The 20,001-nt window shown below is 36.7% G+C and overlaps 2 protein-coding genes across 2 annotated transcripts in view; both read right to left on the minus strand.

Moving 5' to 3' along the window:
• LOC107622407 (CHD3-type chromatin-remodeling factor PICKLE) overlaps positions 1-9,534 on the minus strand; it is a 13,804-nt gene extending 4,270 nt beyond the window's left edge. Inside the window, exons 1-22 of the mRNA XM_016324285.2 lie at positions 9,451-9,534; positions 9,273-9,338; positions 7,572-7,739; positions 7,322-7,459; positions 7,071-7,225; positions 6,708-6,869; positions 6,273-6,520; positions 6,068-6,163; positions 5,630-5,766; positions 5,345-5,554; positions 5,107-5,214; positions 4,140-4,190; positions 3,957-4,056; positions 3,492-3,634; positions 3,279-3,382; positions 2,973-3,111; positions 2,709-2,878; positions 2,401-2,467; positions 2,203-2,325; positions 1,592-1,701; positions 1,434-1,515; positions 514-702 (exon numbers count right to left, since the gene is read on the minus strand). Of these exons, the coding sequence (XP_016179771.1) occupies positions 514-702; positions 1,434-1,515; positions 1,592-1,701; positions 2,203-2,325; positions 2,401-2,467; positions 2,709-2,878; positions 2,973-3,111; positions 3,279-3,382; positions 3,492-3,634; positions 3,957-4,056; positions 4,140-4,190; positions 5,107-5,214; positions 5,345-5,554; positions 5,630-5,766; positions 6,068-6,163; positions 6,273-6,520; positions 6,708-6,869; positions 7,071-7,225; positions 7,322-7,459; positions 7,572-7,718 (2,679 nt within the window). The 5' untranslated portion in view covers positions 7,719-7,739; positions 9,273-9,338; positions 9,451-9,534. The remainder of the gene's footprint in view (positions 1-513; positions 703-1,433; positions 1,516-1,591; positions 1,702-2,202; positions 2,326-2,400; positions 2,468-2,708; positions 2,879-2,972; positions 3,112-3,278; positions 3,383-3,491; positions 3,635-3,956; positions 4,057-4,139; positions 4,191-5,106; positions 5,215-5,344; positions 5,555-5,629; positions 5,767-6,067; positions 6,164-6,272; positions 6,521-6,707; positions 6,870-7,070; positions 7,226-7,321; positions 7,460-7,571; positions 7,740-9,272; positions 9,339-9,450) is intronic.
• Positions 10,902-12,643, minus strand: LOC107623003 (probable CCR4-associated factor 1 homolog 7). The gene is made up of 3 exons (XM_016325107.2): positions 12,379-12,643; positions 12,182-12,244; positions 10,902-12,039 (listed from the first exon to the last, which is right to left on the minus strand). The coding sequence occupies exon 3, from the start codon at positions 11,985-11,987 to the stop codon at positions 11,166-11,168; it is 822 nt and encodes a 273-aa protein (XP_016180593.1). The 5' UTR covers positions 11,988-12,039; positions 12,182-12,244; positions 12,379-12,643; the 3' UTR covers positions 10,902-11,165.

Below are 20,001 nucleotides of genomic sequence, written 5' to 3' on the forward strand. Positions count from 1 at the left end.
TATTAACAAGTAGGGAATCCACTTCTCATCCATGATCATTGATCATAGTTGTGTAATATAATTATATCATTTTTAAAAGAGTTTTGGTGCCCAACATAGTATTGGAGAAAAGAATAGAGAAATGTATTGATGAGAAAAGCTGGTTATTAAAATTTAGTATTAAATTTTCACCAAGTGACCATTTCCTATCATTAAAAGCGTTTGATTTCAACAAATGATCTTTAACCCTAACATAAAAAATAAAATAAGTGGTCAAACTTCAAAAATTTGGTAGAAGTTTTTATTTATTGTAAGTGGATTTGATCCCTTTCCATGGAATAGGAGGACAGAAGATGGAGGTAACAATTGCCACAGGAAGTATTATGGTAGAAAACAATATTTGGAGAAACAAAATAGATATTAGCAGTGCTGAATGTTATCTCAGACAAACGCAGAAACAGCAAAAACAGGTATTCTTTCCTTTGCAAACTAATACAAAAAATATAGTGTTGCGTCAACACCAAAGTCACATACCAGCTTACGGTTTCGCTTCCCTTTGCCCAATGCACTAAACTCCTCAACTTTATGCTCTTGATATTTATCTTTTAACAACTCCTCCCAGTAATGTGCTCTTTCTGAATTGTTCATAGTCTCCATTGCACGTTTTTGTGCGGCCTCCTCTGCTGCAGCCTCAATTTCATCAATATACTCAAAATTTGCCACCTAACCAATTCAGCCCATCCAAACAGAAAACCAGATCAGCATGATGATAAACAGATTTTGCGGAGTCCGGAAAACGTAATTGAAGCAGAGTGCTCAATGAAAAGAACTACTAGCACTTTCCCAATCACAATGTTCCCCAATCCTGACATAAGTAGTACTTTTAAAACATGTTTTCTTTTGAATAAACCAATCGTTACACTTGTACTCCTCAGTAGACACTCCATGTGTTTCATAAAATTTGTCATAAAAGAAGTATTAGTTGTTCATTTCTATAGCTACACATTGTTAACAATAGCTATTTTAATTTTGATTCAACATTTAATTTAGACTTTTTAAGTGGCTCAGGAAAGAGAAAATTCATCTCAGGAATGAATATGCAATTAAAAAAAAAAGATATGTTGATAAAGAAGAGCAGGCAGAAATCTTTAGCCACAAAAAAATGTGTGCAATTCAGAGAGAAAATTGAACAATTGAGGATCCACAAGAACACATATAACCATTACATTGACGGCTGCAAATTCCAAAGGCAAATACTTATGCATTCATGTTATTAGACCAAGAATAACATTTCATCATAGTAATACTTTGGAAAACAAACAAATTAATCCAAAATGTAAAATGGTAGTAAATCCTTTTCGGGACAAATCAATCCAGTTTTAAATCCACATTCATCTAGGAAGAGAAAACATGAAGCACACAAATATATATTATATGTAAATTATAGTATTGACCTTAAAATTCTTCAAAAACCCATCATCGTCTTCATCATCCACGGTAGCCTCTTCATCTCCAGCTTGATCACGATTCAGCAATCTATTATGAAGAAATACACATGAAATATAATGCAAAGTAAATTGTTATTTTATGATTGAGAAGTAGTATTGATTACCTATCAATAGCAGCAGCATCATAATGGATCTGGCGAGATTTTCCTGCTTCATCATTTTCATCAGCAAATAACTCCTTTGACCCATACCTTATGATGTCATCCAACTCTTCCTAAGAACAAGTAACAATCAAAAGTTACTGCCAAATCTTTGATAAGACTATTCTTGATTATGCTCTAAACATTCAATGAATCCTAAAATTCATATTCCATACCAAAAGCCCCGTTGCATACTAAAGGCTTCTTCACTTTATAGGAAAAGAAATTTTGTTCAAGTGAAAAAAAAAAGGGATAACAAATATCAAAGAAGGGGGGCATCAAATGAAGAGCCAAACAAAATATTCATGCTCTCTTCCATTTGACTTAGTTAGAAGTAAAATCAAATAATTTGCTCGTGTTGGAGCATACAAAGAAGCTATCAATATCCCAATTGGAAGATATAATATATAATATATAAACAAGATGTAAACAATACAAAAGAATAATAGAATAATTAAATAAGTACAGTTAAAAATTATTTAAAATAAGATAATCTGAAACAAGAAAACATCACCAACTCAGTTTGAACTACCAATGAGACTGGTAACTATTACCATTGGCTTTAATAGTATTACCTGGTTGATGTTTTGAGCCTTTAACCTCCCTACAACCAGGTGCTCCAACACCATTTTCTTCTTTGTCATCTGCATCATCCTTTCTTCAATGGTTCCTCGTGTTATAAGCCTATAAATCAGCACCTACAATGCCAGAACTGCCATGAAATAGAAAGTCAACATAATAACCAACTGTGTATAAATGAAATAACTCAAAACCTTGTTAGTTTGTCCAAGACGATGAGCTCTAGCCATAGCTTGTAAGTCAGCATGAGGATTCCAATCACTGTAGAAAGACAGTTGATCAAATGAATTATAAATCAGCATGAGGATTGTAACCATTAGATTGCAGCTATTCTCATTTGTTTGCCAAAATGCAAATGGATTGAAAATAGTATCTGTAATTGGGGGAGATATTGAAAATATATTTCTAACACAAGACGGTAAAACTTGTTTTATGGACAATCAATTAATATCTATTTCATCAAACTATTATTCAACACGATAACATGAAATTAAAGGTTGACCTGTCATATATAATAACCGTGTCAGCAGTTGCAAGGTTTATCCCCAATCCACCAGCTCTAGTAGAGAGAAGAAAGCAAAATCTTGAAGAATTTTTTGCATTAAAACGATCTATCCTTATTTGTCTTTCAGCTCCACCAACTTTGCCATCTATCCGTTCATACTGCCAATTCTGGTTTAGAAGGGGGTAAAATAAACTAAGTATAACAAATAATAAAGGTTGGAAACCATTAGGTTTATATCGAAGAATAAAAACTTATGTCAACCTTGTAAGAACAGTAATCTTCAAGCAAGTCCAGCATGTGTTGAAATTGGGAATATATGAGGACTCTATGTCCTTGTTCTTTAAGCTTCACCATCATCTTGTCCACCAATTGCAACTTCCCCGATGTTTCCAGAAGTTGTCTGGTGAAAAGAAAAGAAAAGCTAAAATAGTGCAACAGGATAATACAGTTGATAAAGTACTTACATAATTATCGATATTAATATAGTGCCCTTCAACATGATAACAAAATCTTCATTATAACTACAGAAGCTAACAACTTTAGAACATTAATATAGTGCCTTTTAACCTGAATGCCTCTTTTGGATCATCAATTTCTGGTTCAACTCCCTCTAGCATGTACGGGTGACAACAGAGTTTACGAAGTTCCATAACAACATTGATAAGAGAAATCTGATTCAAAAAAAAAAAAGTACAAAAACAATACGTTTTGGCTCTTTCCGAGTAAAGCTATGATTAAGAATAAACTAGAACGGTAGGCTCATTATAGAACAAATCTTACTTGTGCACCACCACGACGAGTTAAAATCTGATAATTACGGGTTAAAATTGCCTTATAGTATTCTTTCTGTTTGCTGCTCAAATCCACACGTAAAATAAGCTCCTTTTTAGGAGGTAGTTCCTTCATGACATCTTTCTTTACTCCTGCAGAGGCATCAAAAACTTGAATCAACAACTCAGGAATACACATTTTTAACAAGATTACCATAACTTGGTTTAATGTATGAATTGCTAAACAACAATGCCTCTGAGAACCCACTTGAAATTTCAATGGATGCCAAAATTACAACCACCATGTCAAGTAATCTGAATCCAAAGCAGCCCCATGTACTTTAACTTAGGGATAGGCATCAGGCCAAACAATACTAGTAATCACAATGCCACATTGCAAGTATTGACACTGCATAGTGACCTAGACAAGAAAATTAAGCAAATTTGCAAAGTTTTTCAAGATTAAGAGGAATACTTCGTAGCAGATGAGGGGCCAACATTTTATGAAGTCTTGAAATTTGTTCCTCTTGATTGATATCCTTAAACTCTTCCTGGAACTCCTCTAAACTTCCAAACTGCCAGAAGTCAAAAAGGTCATAAGATATCCTTAACTTTCACAAGAAAGTTCAACATCTTATTTGTGGATAAGCTGACTAACCTTTCCAGCATCAAGGAAGTGCATAAGCATAAAAAGTTCGTCAAGGTTGTTCTGAAATTCATCAGACAAGTTGCACCATAAGTTCATTTCAACTTCCAATAGAAAAAATCAACATATGAAACCACAATGCATTACTTGATAAGTAAATATTCATAGAACAGTAGTTTAGTGTACTTGTATAATTAGAAAAGAAAAAGAACAACCAACACAACATTTTGGGAAGCAAAGCGAATACTACAGGAACAATGCTGACATCTTCCAAGAGCATAAATTTGCACAAATATGATGTTCTAGGCAGCCAGAAATACAAAATCTCAACTCAGTCTGAGTCACGAGATTGACATAGAAACAAAATACAATCTGTCTTTCCATCATTTGACTTCAGATATTTTCGATGGATACTTTATGGATACAAGTACGCTTATTGGCAGTAGAATTTGACTTTAAAGTTGCTTAATAGTTGATATATAAATGAAGATATGAATTGCAGTGCACATTTTATCATAAAAGATACAACCTCTCAATAGCAGCATGTAGATTTGCCCTTGTCTATATTTCAAAGTAAATTAGTAACATAAAATAATATTATGTTTGAAACACTCCTATACCACAGCTATTCACAAACACCCCACTACATGGTAAAGCCAAAAACAAAAAATGTCATGTCAAAAATACCAGGTATTATCAAGGTAACAAGAATTTAATTGAAGAAAGCCTAAATACTTGTTATATTTCAGAAAATATATGTACAACTCAAAATTAAACAATGCTCTAAAATTTACACAATTCAGGTCTATAAAATAGAACTCTAGGTATTAGTTGGTATATGCAAAGACCCAAAAAACAGAAAACAAGCTCAAACAATAATACAAAAGCATCAGGTTTGACCAATACAAAAAATAGGACATAATCACCCAATAAAGAAGCAATGGACGCGTATGGCAGAACATCTCAATGTAAAGTAAACCTGAAGAGGAGTCCCAGTTAAGAGCACTCGATGTCTGCTAGAATATTGCTTCAATGAAGAAAATAATTTTGAATCCTTATTTTTCAGACGGTGTCCTTCATCAACTATCTAGATATACACAGATATAAGGGGATCAGAACTATGCAGAAACCAAGAGGATGAAAAAAGGTAATTAATAGAGTCAAGTGCAAACTTAATATCCCTCGTTCTGATACTGACGTGGGTTATTGAATCTTACCATGCACTCCCATTTTATAGGTTTCAGTGATACTGTGTCATAGTTGATCATCTCATATGAAGTCAAAAGGACATCAAACTTAATCCTATCTTGCTTGCTTTCGCTACTTATATGACTAGATTTCTTTTTCTTGATCTTCTGTTTCTTTGGGAAGTAAAATTCATACTCTCTTATGACAGAACGGGCTTGGGCAGATCCAACATACATAACCTGCAGAAACAAGTATACAATTAAAAGAGTTATTGCATAAACGGCAACAATACTACTCAAACCCATGATGCGTACGACATTCATGTGAGGTGCCCATGTTGCAAATTCACGTTCCCAGTTCCGCAATGTCGAAAGTGGAGCAACCACCAGATGTGGATAAACACCCTCTTCAAAAAGAGATGCTAAGAATGCAATACTTTGTATGGTTTTGCCTACATGTGAAAAAAAAAAAATCTCGGTCACCATGGTGCCATAACACACTTCAGCAAAAAATTAAAATCAAGGCAGCAGGAGGGGAGAAATCATAAAAGGACAGTATAAACCCAACAGGATTGGTTCAGCTAGTATAAATTAAAGCACTTTGCATGACATGCTTAGGGTTGTCTAAGTACCACTTCAAGCCCTTCTTGAGGCTTGGAGCATATATTGCCGCCTTGAAGGAGATGCTATCCTATTAACTTTAAAAACCTGAAAAGAGGGGGGAAGAAATAGAGAGAGAAACAGAATACATACCAAGCCCCATTTCATCAGCCAGTATAACATGAGTTTGCTTGGACCAAGAGAACCGCAAGAAGTTCAAGCCTTCTAGCTGATACGGATGTAGCGTACCTTCAATAATGTGAAAACAAATCCGGCAATCTTTATCATCAAAACAGGGAATAAACAGAATATATACTATTTCCACAAGATTTGATTTGTCGTAAAATATAAAGCATACCGCCTGAAAGAAACTCAGGGCTATGTTCAAACTGTTGAAATTCCTTCTGCTGTTTCTTCAATTCAACATCATCCTTAATACTGCTTCTTTGCTTCATGGAGGCAAGTTTGCTGGATCTAGACCGGAATTTATTGAATCTTTCTATTTCTGGTTGAAATGCTGAAATATCTGTCTCAAACTCCCAATAGCATTCATCATATGGAAGCTCTTTCCATTTCACAAGATATTCCTTCTCATCATCAACACCCCTGTACCAATCATATAAAAACACAGTCCCCAAAAAATAAGCATCTGTTGACATGTTAAAGCAAAAGCTGATTAATTGGATGCTAACAAGTCATTAGATGATAACAGAATCATTTGACAAGAATAAATACATCAAGTGCAACGAGATGGGAAAAGAGAATAAGATACAGAAAAACGTTTTCGATCAACCTGCAAGCAAGTATTCGATCAACTGTAGTCCACTCAGGTCGAATGGCAACAAAGTCTTCATCAGAAGTATTGACAGATGCCATTTGACGATGGAAATTATTCACTTTGGTCCTTAAACGAGGATAAGCCTTGAAAGCTTTCACAAACTCTTTCTCTGGAACCCTAAAGAAAAAATATACTCAGGAGGTAAATTTTAAATACCCAAAAATAATAAAATAATGAATCAAACCTTAGATTAGGCATAATATAATTTATATAAAAAGAAAAAAGAGCACAAGTTGGGAATGGAATGTAATATGATCAGCACCCCAAATGTTTAGTAGACACTAAAACACAATGTAGGATAAGCTCCCACAGATTTACCATGTGCAGTGCAAGTACGAGAGTCCCTTCCACTTAACAAGGTATTGTTTCACAAATATTTGCTTTGATCCTAAATTTGTGGCATCATCATCAGCAGCTACAGTAGGGCGCATCTCACAATCTAATATTTTATCAATATCATTGAGTGGGCTAACCTGAAAATTTGAAGAAAAGAAAAGGAGTACTGTGATCAAGCATAGGCTAATAAACCATAATTCTATTATTATATATTATGAAGCATAAGAACTTACACATTCAGGGCACCTCCAGTTGTCTGGAATGGGACCTTTAATTGGTGGAACTAAACACTTGGGATGGTAAGAATAAGTGCATGTATCACAGTTCAGAAGATTGTCACTTTCTCCACAGGCTTGACACAAATTTTCTTTCTATTGATAAGGAATAGAAACATCAAATAAAAGTAGGGTAATAAGTAGACAAGCAACATAAATCTGAATTAAAACAATGATTGCTGAAGCAAAACGGAAGCAAATAACATACCGTATCACTTCTATCTATCCTCTCAAATGTTTCCTGAGTAGTCCCAGGTTTTCTTGGCAAAAAATCGGCATCATCATCAGAATCATCCAAATTATAAATTGGCTTGCGCTCTGATCTTACACGAAGCCTCTCAACCAAGCTACTCATGTTCTTGCAAGACTAGAAATCCTGAAGTGACCAGGAAGAAGAAAGAACACATTGTTAAGTCTAACCCAAGCCGTGAACCAAGAATCATCCAAAGCAATACAATAAGACAGAGCAGATTGGCATTTTAGAAATGAAATAAGCATAATATATTAAACAAAGGAACCGAATGTGTGAAAAAGAACCAGGTTTAATCGACTCCCATTCACAGGTCAGTCTATGTATGAAAAATTGCCAAAGTCCTCCTAACGGAAACAGAACGGACCAGCTGCCCACTGTCCCATCTTGTTGTTACCTGACATGAAGATAACACATCCACACACTCCACGAAAATCCCAGCCACAAATTTTCAAACTAACCTGTGACAGTGTCACCCAGATTGGGAAATCCAATGTGAATAGCAACAGTAACACAGTCGTTACAACACTCAGATTGGTGGTGGCAAAGGAAAGCCATGCCCAACAACAGGAAGGGAGACAAACTACCAAAAACAGGCCTGAGGATGTGTTGCTCTCATTTTGGGGTTCCATAAAAAATTGGTGGCCTGCCAACAGGTCATCTGCCACTATTGTTACATGCAAGCTTGTCAATCCCAGGTCGGTCTTATGAAACAAGTTTGTACCTGTAATTGGGATTGGGAACATTGACATCATAAAATCATGCGATATAAGGTGCTAGTTTGCAATTTTGACAACCATGCTCACAGGACCTTCTCATATATGCTCAGCACCAGTACCAAAGCATGACATCAGACATGGGCGGTTTCTTTAACTCCCTTCCTAACTACGCTTTGCTCAGTCCATCTTAGCTTTACAATCCCTAATCTTCCTCTAATTGGACCAGCATTCCCTCTTATTCCTTTTTTAAACCTTATATTGAATTGCCATCATACCAAGTTTATAACCAAGTATATAACGAAATCTAATTAAAGATGGAAATGCACATTGGTAAATGGTAAGAAATCGATAAGAATGAATATTGTGACACTGCAGTTATGTCAATAATCAATTTCCTTTTCTATCCTGCTGCATTTCTACCTTTGCCGTGGTGGTTGGTTACAAACCGAGAGGTTATATGTTCCTCCAGTAAAAATATTTACCAAATAGCACTTTTCGAATAAACACACACAGTTCCAGATTTCAAAACAAGTGTGCTTCAACATTTACAGCACAGTAAAATCAGTAGAAACAAGATGCCAACAAAATGGTTCCAAGCTCAAGCTAAGAATCTCATGGAGTATTCCAAGTCGCAACAATTTGAAAAAAACTACGAAACATTAAGAGTAATAGCCGTTAAAACAATGCCACGCAGAGAAACAACCAAGAAATTGTAGAAGATCAACATGCTATTGTTAATTATTAGCGAAAATGAAGTGCATCTGTCACAAACACTTCACATTTACCGAATCAAAGACAGAAACCCTAAACCGTGCAAAAACGCATCCAACATTTCCCAGAACAAAGTCACGGGAAAGCGAAATTATAAGTTAATCAGCTGAATTTGTAGCTGTGAGTGATAGAGGTGAAGTGTGCTACGAGAATTCAGAGGGAGACGTACCGTGGAGTGGAAGATTTTCCGGCGATCTGGTTCGTGGAGCTTCGTAATTTCGCGGGAACCCAAAACCTGAGTTGAGAGGAAGAAAAAAGAAAGAAAAGAAAGAAGAAATGAGAAATAAAAGAAAAGATTAAAATTAAAAATAATGAGAGGCGGTGAGGAAGAAATAGGGTAGACTTACAAAGACAGTGACGAGATTAACAGCCACGACGAGTCTGTTTTATATCCAAGAAAATCCGGATAATCAACCAAACATGCACTGAAATTTTCGATGGAGAAATTGCATACGATTAGCGTATATATTACTATTATTTAAATTAATTAATAATCAATAATATAGTATATAGTATTAATTAATAAATGGTAATGACGAAAGCTCACGTGCTTCCTTTTTCATTTTTCTCCCCGAAATAACAATCTAATTTACTACGTTCTTACGAAATAAAAGTTTATACAAATATTTTATATTTGATTGTATATTATATTATATATTATACATTATTAGATCGTAAATAAAACTGAATCACAATGTTTGATAGATTATCAATACGTTATTAAGAAATACTAGGTGAAACAAATATTTTTTAACCAAGTTTAATTAAGTCGTAAATTTATGTACACATGTAAATTTGATTATCAAAATACTTAGTCATATAACATTACTCATATTTTTTTAGTCAATTAAATTTAAAGTTTAATATTAGTTAGTTTACAACCCACACAAACAACCACCCCCCCCCCTTTCCAAAACCCCAATTTCTATACAGATTTTTCATTTTTGAACATCATTTTGGTTGATGAATAAAATGTTTATTCTTAAACAAAAAATTTAGGTCATGAACAATTTTTTAATTATCTTTAGTTCATTTTTTATATTCTCTTTTCTATTGTAAACGAAGAAAAAGTTGAAATGGAGTTATTAACTATTCATATACTTATGAGAAATCGTTAGCTGTTGATAATCAGTTAGCCTTTTTTTTCTTTTTCTTTTTTTCTTTTTTTTTTTTTTTTGTTATTCTAAATAGATGTTTAGTAATTAGTATACATGGATCCAAGTTACAACTGTGCAAAAACCCCGATTGCATGCTCGACTCAGATTTCGCATTTCTCTCCCACCCCCTCTTCTTTTTACTGTTTTCTTTTGGGGCTAACTATAGCTCAAATTTAGGCAAATCCAGTCTTGGGACACTTCCCCTGCTGCTCTCTCTATAGCATACTATCCGATGCAAATTGCAAACAAATACCACGTCTCCCACGAGTATACCAATTATAACTTACAAGCACTGTGAGTTGTGACCACTGGCCAATACATATTCTTTCATGGTTTATACTGTATTCCTGCGTAGCATGCTGTGCTTCCACCACATCGCCAAATCCGTGTAGCTTATTACAACTTACACACCGAACCACACAATTGCAGAATGCAGAGCATAACCTAAAGGACAATAAAGTAAAAATAATGAATACTTCATCTTTGATCTAAAGAAAGATTCCTCCGACACATGACTAGACATCACTTTACTGCGACAAATTTTGGATTTACATGTTCAGAGTTCAGACTGTTCTGATTCTTGCAATGAGGAACAGAGACTTAGAAAAAATCAGGCTCACAATGATTACAAGTAAACAAGCTAAAACTAAAAGGAATCATCATCATAAATTATTATTGAAGGACTAAACTTAAGTGATTTACAAAGAACTCAAAGGGCTAACAAAACCAGCTAAGGTTTTTTTCAGTTACAGTTCCAAACAAGGATGAGAAATGTTACAGGTAAACAACAACCATTCTTTTTGGCAGAAAGTGTACACAAGTAAGAAAGAAAAAGAGAGAAAAAAAAAAGGACTCACACTTAGACTTACTCTTCTTACTCTACAACCAATTATAATTTCTTTCTTTCAATTAGTTTGTCCATTCTCAACACCTAAACCATACAAGACACCAGCATATTTCTCCGTGGAGCCACTGAAAAATGTATCCCTCAACTTTCTAAATGTACAAGAAGTGAGTAAGCTATCCGATCCAGCTTGATGGCACACACCAACTCTCTCAACATCCAACAACTCCGCGAGCTTGTTCAACCCACCATGGAGACTGTTGCAGAACTTCATCAAATGCTTGATATCATACAACATCGGGAAATACATCTTGATCAGTTCAAAGAACCCTGCCTGCGTATCCGGCAAGCTTCGGCACGTCAACAGCTTGAGGAGGTAACCGAAGTCGTAACCGCTATGGAAGGTTACCCAACTCACACCATCGTTCAACACGATCCCCGATGACATGAGAAGCTCCCCGAACCGGTTCACATCAATACCTTTTTCGTTGTTCTTCTTGAAATCAATGCCACATTGGCGCAGAAGCTCGATCGAATCGCTGGCGAAGATGTCCTCGCTGATGTTGAACTCACGGAAGTTGAATTGCCAGATGCAGGAGCTCTCAGTGCCACAGGTGGGGAGGTTGCCGTGCTCGTCAGAGAAAGTGAGACCTAATTGGATCAGCTTCAACATGTCAACGTTGTCCTTCAAGGTCTGGTAGTTGTAGTCATTGATATTCTTGAAGTTCCCAACGGGACGAAGAACAACACCGGGGAATTCAGTATCCATGGCGACATAGTTGTATTCGTCAACGATTTCACGGATCAAAGCGAACTCCTCCTCTAGGTTATCGTTCCATACCTCCCTGATTTGAACCGAATCGCCTTTCGGTAAAATCGACATGTCCAACTAGAAAACCCTAACAGATCGATGAAAATGGAAGACAAACCCAGATCTGCAAGCAAAAACACGAGGAAGCCGTTCAGATCTCAAAAAACTAGCAAATCCACAATGAAAATCACGCGTATTTCGTTCCACGTAATAACGAACAAACAGATCAACAAGCGGAGAAACAGAGAAATGAAAAATCGCGAAACCTGAAGGGGATTTCAGCGGAAAGAGCTGCAAATCGTGAGTTGCCGGTGGAGATTCAACTAGATCTGACACGGGAAGGAAGCGTTAGGGCACGAGAAGTAGCGACAAAGAGTTCGGAAGTGAAGTAGGGTTGAAGTATGAACCCTAGAAAGAGAGAGAGAAAAGAAGTGGCTCGAAACTGCAAAGTGAAGAATCAAACCTTGAAGTTGCGTGAACGAAGGTTGAGGTTGGCGGATCTGAAAGTTTGAATCGGAGATTTTAGGTTCGGAGGATGGGAAGTGACAGGTCAACGGAGGAGGCGATAAGAAGAAGAAATGGTCAGGGAAGAGGAGCGCAAGGGCGAGGGTTGAGACCCTGATATGTAATGCGTGTGAGAGAGAAGAGGGGTGGGGTCGTTTTGGTTACCAACAACTGCACGGGAGGTGTCGTTTACAACTTGGCTCGGCCAATACGCGATGCGACAATATAATGCCAGTCGTTAACATATGTCCTCAAGCAAAATTCACCGACCTTCTCTTTTATTTCTTTTTTTTTTTTTATATATGATTTGTTATTTTTTATTTATTATTTCCTTATAGTTTATTCGATTAGATATATCGGATACCGGATTTGATTGATTGACATGATATGCTTAGCATTTTTTCTTAGTAACCTTTAATATTAAACCCTATACCCATATTACCACAGTGCTAATTATTAATTAATTTATTGATGTTTGAATCCTTGGAGCGCAACCTAATTCGGTCTTGAGATCTCTGTGTTTTGCTCTTTGGTAGCTCAAATAAGTGTATATATTTATCAGTGAATCACAGACACTTCGTTGAATTACCGTATTCGTATATCAGATTTATTTTGGACATAATATTCATCTAACATACGTATTTGTTGTTTCAAATTGTATTTTAATGAAGAATAAAAAAAAATTATTAGACACGTTTGGACACACCTAAATATCATCACATGTAAGCGTGTCCAATTTTATCCTTAACATATATTCTTAAAATAAATTTAGATATAATATATATTATTATTTATTAAAAAAAATTATTTTAAATACTTGATATAATTAAAATAAGATATTAAAAATAATTAAAAAATTAATTTATATTTTAATATTAATAAAATATCAAAATATCATTACGATTTATCTAAAAAATACATTATATTTTATATGTATGCATGTCCCCATGTCTTATAAGATTTTAAAATTTGTTATCAAAAGTTGGTAGATTGACTTTTGGTACCCAATACTTTTCCTTAAACATTTAAGACCCACTTCAGAATCTAAAATCACTCTTCCCATACATCCGATCTCATTTATACGATTTAAACTTAATTTGGTAATGATTTTACTTTTCTAAAATAGCTTATGAAATCTCTCTTTTAAAAGTTGTAACACCTGCATTTGGTAAAATTAAAATAAAAATAATTTTTAATTCACCTCATTTATATTTGATAAAATATCTTTTAAAAATAAAAAAGACCATAATAGACGTATCTATAACATAAGATCTTCAGGAATTGAAAGATTGAAAACAAAGAGAATCATGAATTTTTATATCAAAAATATCTAAAACTTATTATGTGTAATTGAATAATGCACTTCATAAAGCATTGTTATTATTTAATAAGACTAATAAATATAAAATTATTCGAATAAAGTATTGTTTTTGTTTCTAACGTTTGGGATAAGTCTCAAAGTTCTCCCTAACGTTTAAATCGTCCTATTTAAGTTTCCAACGTTTTAAAATTGACTCAATGTTGTCCTGCCGTTAAGGATATATTAACAGAATTGACGGCGGGACAAAATTGAGACGATTTTGAAACGTTAGGGACTTAAATAGGACGAAAACGTTGGGGACAAAAACGATATATAGAAATAAATTTAAATTTTATCATTCAATAATATCAATTTTTTACTGTACATAGTATTTAATTTTTTTTAATCAAATCTAATTAAATTACACGTAATCACGTTACTTTCATTATAAATAAATTATTTATTTTTTTAATTTTACTCTTAATAAAAAATAAATTCACTTAGAAAAAATAATATGATTAAGAATAAAATTAAAAAAATAATTGAATAATTATTTATCATAAAAATTTGATATTATTGAAGAATAAAATTAAAAATAAAGTTTAACTAAATTAAAAAATAAAAAATTTTGATACATTAGAGATAAAAGGTACAATTTATACTTTATTGTATATATATCAATTTTTTTTCTTTTTCGCAAGTTTATGTACTAGTCATTCTACAAATATTTCATGATGACTAAAAATCTTTAAATGTAAAATTATAAAAAATTAAATTTATTTAGAATAAAAGTAATGCGATTAAGTGTAATTTATTTAGATGTGATTAAAAAATAATTGAATACTATGTACAGTAAAAAATTGATATCATTAAAGGATAAAATTAAAATTTATTTCTATGTATCATTTTTGTCCTCACGTTTTCGTTCTATTTAAATCCCTAACATTTCAAAATCGTCTCAATTTTGCCTCGCCGTCAATTCTGTTAACAGATCCTAACGACATGATAACATTGAGCCAATTTTGAAATTTTAGGGACTTAAATAGGACGTTTTAAACGTTAGGCACAATTTTAAGACTTACGCCAAATATTAGAGACAAAAATGATACTTTATTCAATATTATTCTATTCTAATAGGCCAATAACAATACACGAACCAAATATATTATAAAGGAAGCAATAGAATAAATTAATTAACATCACTTGCAAGAAAAAAATTATGAGAAGCAATGAATAATTTCTCAATTGCAAATTAAAATGTGATCACTTTGATATTATTATTGCTTCAACACTAACTTAATATTTGCTTTGTATTTTAAGATTAAACTTATAATTCTGTAGGAGGAATAGATCCTTATCTATTAGCTCAAATATGAAAAAGCAACTAATTTTTTTCTTGTATTTAATTTCTTTAGTATTTTTAACCTCCCTAAAAAGAAGAGGCACAAAAAAAATACAAATAGAAGAAGTTCATAGCTAATGTGTGATGTGCATGAAATTTGTGAAGGTTAAGATGAAAAATTAAAAATATACGAGGACTTCAACGGCAAGAAGTGTGAAAAAATAAACAAAATTTGGTGTTAATAATTAATAAGAATATTTTTGGATATTTATTATTATATATGGTTATATTAGACTTTTTAATTTTGATAAGTACAAGTCAACTTAAAAAAAAAATTTTTGTACTTTCAAAAGCATCCCTAACTTTTAAAAGCTGTAAGCACAAGCAGATCGCCTTTTTTATTTACCAAATACATAACGAGATGCTCGTGCTTTTAAAAAGTATAAGCGCCTCTTCAAAAAACTTTACCAAACCAAACCTTAACTTGCAAAATATTAACTGCACCTACAAACATATATTTAAATATGAGATAAAATGGGCAAATAACCACCCATGCAGGTGGATAAGTTATAGAAAGATAACAAACTTATCTTCTTTACTATTCAAATTTTTTTAGCAAGTTCAGGTATTTTTCAATTCCGATCTACCAAAAACCTACTAAAAACTTTTGTTAACTTAAACATTAGAGTTTTTTGCAAGTACCACCTCCAACCTCTCCAAAGAGCTTGGACGACATCACTTTGCCAGAGAAGACGTCGAAATATTCCACTAATAAAGGAGTTTGGATCTCACGTTTAGTCTCAAATCACACTGATTTCAAGTAAATCCCGAAACATTGGCACCATTGCTAAAAATCTGAAATTCAACATCCAACCATAACAGATGATTATCTAAAAAATAGATACACAACATCTGAATCAGAACACCCAGAAAAAGAATAGATCAATGACGATTGAGCACTTATTATCCTTCCACAAAGAAATAAGGGACCGACAAAGGAAGAGCTAAGAACGACTCAGATGGGTGAAGGTTAGAATCCAAAGTTCATAGACTTGGAGGCTTAGGAGATAGAGACGCAAGAGAACAATATTTTAGATATATCTAATAAAAAAATATTTATTGATTTATTTAATTTTAAATTTTTATATATTTTTTTATCCAAAAACTACATAAAAGTATACAATAAAGAAATTAACAAAAAAATTTAAATAAAAAATGTAATATACAATAAATAAATATCAATTTCTATAAAAAAAATGTGTGTATATATTATTTTTTGCAAGAAACCAAAACTTTAATTTATATTTTTGGGCAAAAATTTTGACATAGAAATATTTTTAGAGATATGTCCCAAGATGAGACTGAGTGGTATTATGTCCTGATATGGTGAATTTGGGTCTTTTCGTAGTGGACGAGAAGATTTAATCAAACTTTTATGGAGTTATATTTTTTTTTTTATTAAAGATAGAAGACTCGAACCCACAACCTCTTAATTAAGTATGGGGAGACTATGCTATTTGAGCTATAACTCATTGGCTTATGGAGTTGTGTTTGATGATAAAAAAAAAGGAAGAATAGAGTAATGCAATGTATAGTCAAAATTAAGAGAGATTCTTTTGCTCAGCGAACGAGCCTTCTTGCTCTTCGCGAGAAGGGTGTGTCTCACCTTATCATGCATTAATATTGATATAAATACGGAATACAATATGAAACAGAATATGTTGATACGTATTTTAAAATTTGATAAAATATGAATACGTGCATATATATAAAATATAAAGTATTTTTTTAAATAAATCGTAATGATATTTTAATATTTTATTGATATTAAAATATAAATTAATTTTTTAATAATTTTTAATGTCTTATTTTAATTATATCAAATATTTAAGTATTTAAGTGTGTCTAAATATATTTTGTTACGGCCTGGCCCAGAACCTCCACGGGCCGGGCCGACCCGAACACCACCCGATCCGGATAGACGCCCCGCAACCGACCTGGACACGCGTCCAGGACAGCTCATGTGCAGCTGGGGGACAACGTCCCTAGAAACATGGGCCTATTCTGGACGGGCCCACGTCTGACAGGTATATAAGGGGAAGACTTGCTCTTCCCCCAAGGTACGTCACGTATCACACTACCCTTTCCACCTGCACATTTACTGACAAGAGCGTTGGAGTGTCTTTGCAGGTGGCACCCCCCTCCTTTCCATACGAAGTACTCGGGACCTCGCGTATCGTTGACCGGCAGTCCACGACCTGACGAGCCCCTACCATCATCCCGGATCGCAACCCGAACCGTCCGGTAACCGACCTACCGAACATTGGCGCCATCTGTGGGACTCGTCCATGGACTTCGTGCTAGTCGAAACGGAGGCAAACCAAGAGGCCATACTCGGAGGCGACGTCACCGGGACGGGAACCCGACAACATCCGAGATCTCCCCCGAGGGACACGACCCAGGCACACGAGAGACGCCCCTTCGGGGGGACTGGCGACAACCACGCCAGAATAATGCAAGAGCTACACCATAGAATGCAAGACTTAGAGCGCCGGTTAGCAGACAGAGAATGCGACCAGCGCACCCCGGAACAGAGTCACTCTCGTTCTCGCTCTAGGAGCCGCTCCCGGCGCACGCCTAGCCCCCAGGTCGAGTCAGAAAGCACTGGGGAGAGAGGGCGCGCGAGAAGGCGTCATGACCCTGTCATTTACGCCAGGCGCGAAGGGCGGCGTACCACAAACCGTGGAGACAAAAATGCTCGTCGGGAGGGCGACGAGGGGATAACGAATACTCGGGGACCCGTGATAATAGAGGCCACCCCATTCCACCCCTCCATACTCGAGGTCCGGCTGCCAAAACATTTTGACAAGCCAACGGACATGAGGTATGACGGAACGCAGGACCCCCTAGAGCACCTAACGGCCTTCGAGGCCAGGATGAACTTAGAAGGAGTAGGAGATGAGGTAAGATGTCGCGCCTTCCCGGTCACTTTGGCGGGACCTGCAATACGGTGGTTCAATAACCTCCCGCAGGGCTCGGTGACCCAATTCTCCGACATCAGCCACGCCTTCCTGGCTCAGTTCACAACCAGGATCGCCAAAGCCAAGCACCCGATCAATTTGCTAGGGGTGACCCAGAGAGCCGGGAAACCGACCAGGAAATACTTGGATCGTTTCAACGATGAATGCTTGGAAATTGATGGTCTGACAGACTCGGTGGCGAGTTTGTGTTTGACGAACGGGCTCCTGAATGAGGACTTCAGGAAGCACCTTACCACAAAGCCCGTCTGGACAATGCAGGAGATCCAGTGCGTGGCTAAGGAGTATATCAACGACGAGGAAGTAAGCCGGGTCGTGGCTGCCAATAAACGGCAGCCCGCCTACAACCAAACCCGGCACTATGAAGGCAGAGAAAAACCAAGGGAACACGCCAGGGACGGCGGCCCAGGTAAGGTGCCGAAGCCATTCCCCCGAATCGGGAAATTCACCAATTACACCCCCCTCGCGGCACCGATCACGGAAATTTACCAACAGATAGCAGAGAAGGGGATACTGACGAAACCCCGACCTCTGAAGGGCAGGACGGGGGGAGACAAGAACCTCTACTGTGAATATCACAAGGGATACGGGCACAAAACCCAAGACTGCTTCGACCTAAAAGACGCCCTGGAGCAGGCAATCAGGGACGGAAAACTTGCCGACTTCTCCCATCTTATCAGGGAGCCGAGGAGACGCAATCGGGATCGCGAAAGCGAAGACGGGTTCCGGGCGACAAGACGACGCCAAGAACCAGAGGGGGACGACCACAGTCTCACGGTGGTGAACGTAGTGACAGCAAGGAACTCCGCCCCAAGGTCGAAATCGGCACAGAAAAAAGATGCCAAGGTCCTCGCGGTCTCCTCCTCGTCTGCTAGAAGTTCCCGGGGACTCCCACCCATCTCTTTCGGCCCTGAAGACCAATGGTTTGACGAGGCGCCGGAAAGTCCCCCCATGGTCATCACAGCCAGGGTCGGAACCGGCCTTGTCAAGCGGATCCTGGTTGATACGGAGGCAGACTCGAACATCATGTTTCGAAACGTTTTTGACGCCCTGGGACTACGAGATGCCGATCTGGCGACCCACCAGCACGGTGTGGTAGGATTGGGAGACCACTTCATCAAGCCGGATGGAATCATCTCACTCCCGACCTCCGTGGGACAAGGGCAGAGGCGAAGGACGGTGATGGCCAATTTTGTAATCCTACGAGATTCAACAGCTTACAACATCATCTTGGGAAGAAAAACCATCAACGACCTGGGGGCAGCTATTAATACGAAGCTGCTCGTGATGAAGTTTGTTGCTGATAACGGATCCGTAGGATCCATCAGAGGAGATTTGGAAACGGCGGTTGCCTGCGACCACGCCAGCCTCTCTCTTAGGAAAAAGTCCAAAGAAGCATCGAGGGTCTTCCTCGCCGACCTGGACGCCAGGATAGATGACAAGCCCAGACCCGAGCCAGAAGGGGATTTGGAAAAATTTAGGGTCGGTGATGGGGACGAGAAGTTCACGTTCATAAACAGAAACCTCCCCCATGAATTAAAGGAGTCGTTGATGGAGATGATCAGAGCCAATGCCGACCTCTTCACTTGGACGCCAGCCGACATGCCAGGGATAGATCCCCAGCTCATATCACACCACCTGGCCGTCAAACCGGAAGCCAAGCCAGTGGCCCAGAGGAAGAGAAAGATGTCACAAGAAAGGGCAGAGGAGGTGGCCAGGCAGGCGGCCAGCCTACTCGAAGCAGGGTTTATCCGGGAACTGGACTACTCGACCTGGCTGTCGAACGTAGTTTTGGTGAGAAAACACAACGGGAGGTGGAGAATGTGCGTAGACTACTCTGACCTCAATAAGGCATGTCCTAAGGACTGCTATCCCCTGCCCAACATCGACGCACTCGTCGAC

This window comes from Arachis ipaensis, chromosome B10 (assembly GCF_000816755.2).
Source record: "Arachis ipaensis cultivar K30076 chromosome B10, Araip1.1, whole genome shotgun sequence".
NCBI classification, from domain to species: domain Eukaryota; kingdom Viridiplantae; phylum Streptophyta; class Magnoliopsida; order Fabales; family Fabaceae; genus Arachis; species Arachis ipaensis.

Excerpts from the sequence above, each read along its gene's own strand:
- LOC107623003 (XM_016325107.2), bottom strand. The coding sequence starts at position 11,987 with ATGTCGATTTTACCGAAAGGCGATTCGGTTCAAATCAGGGAGGTATGG.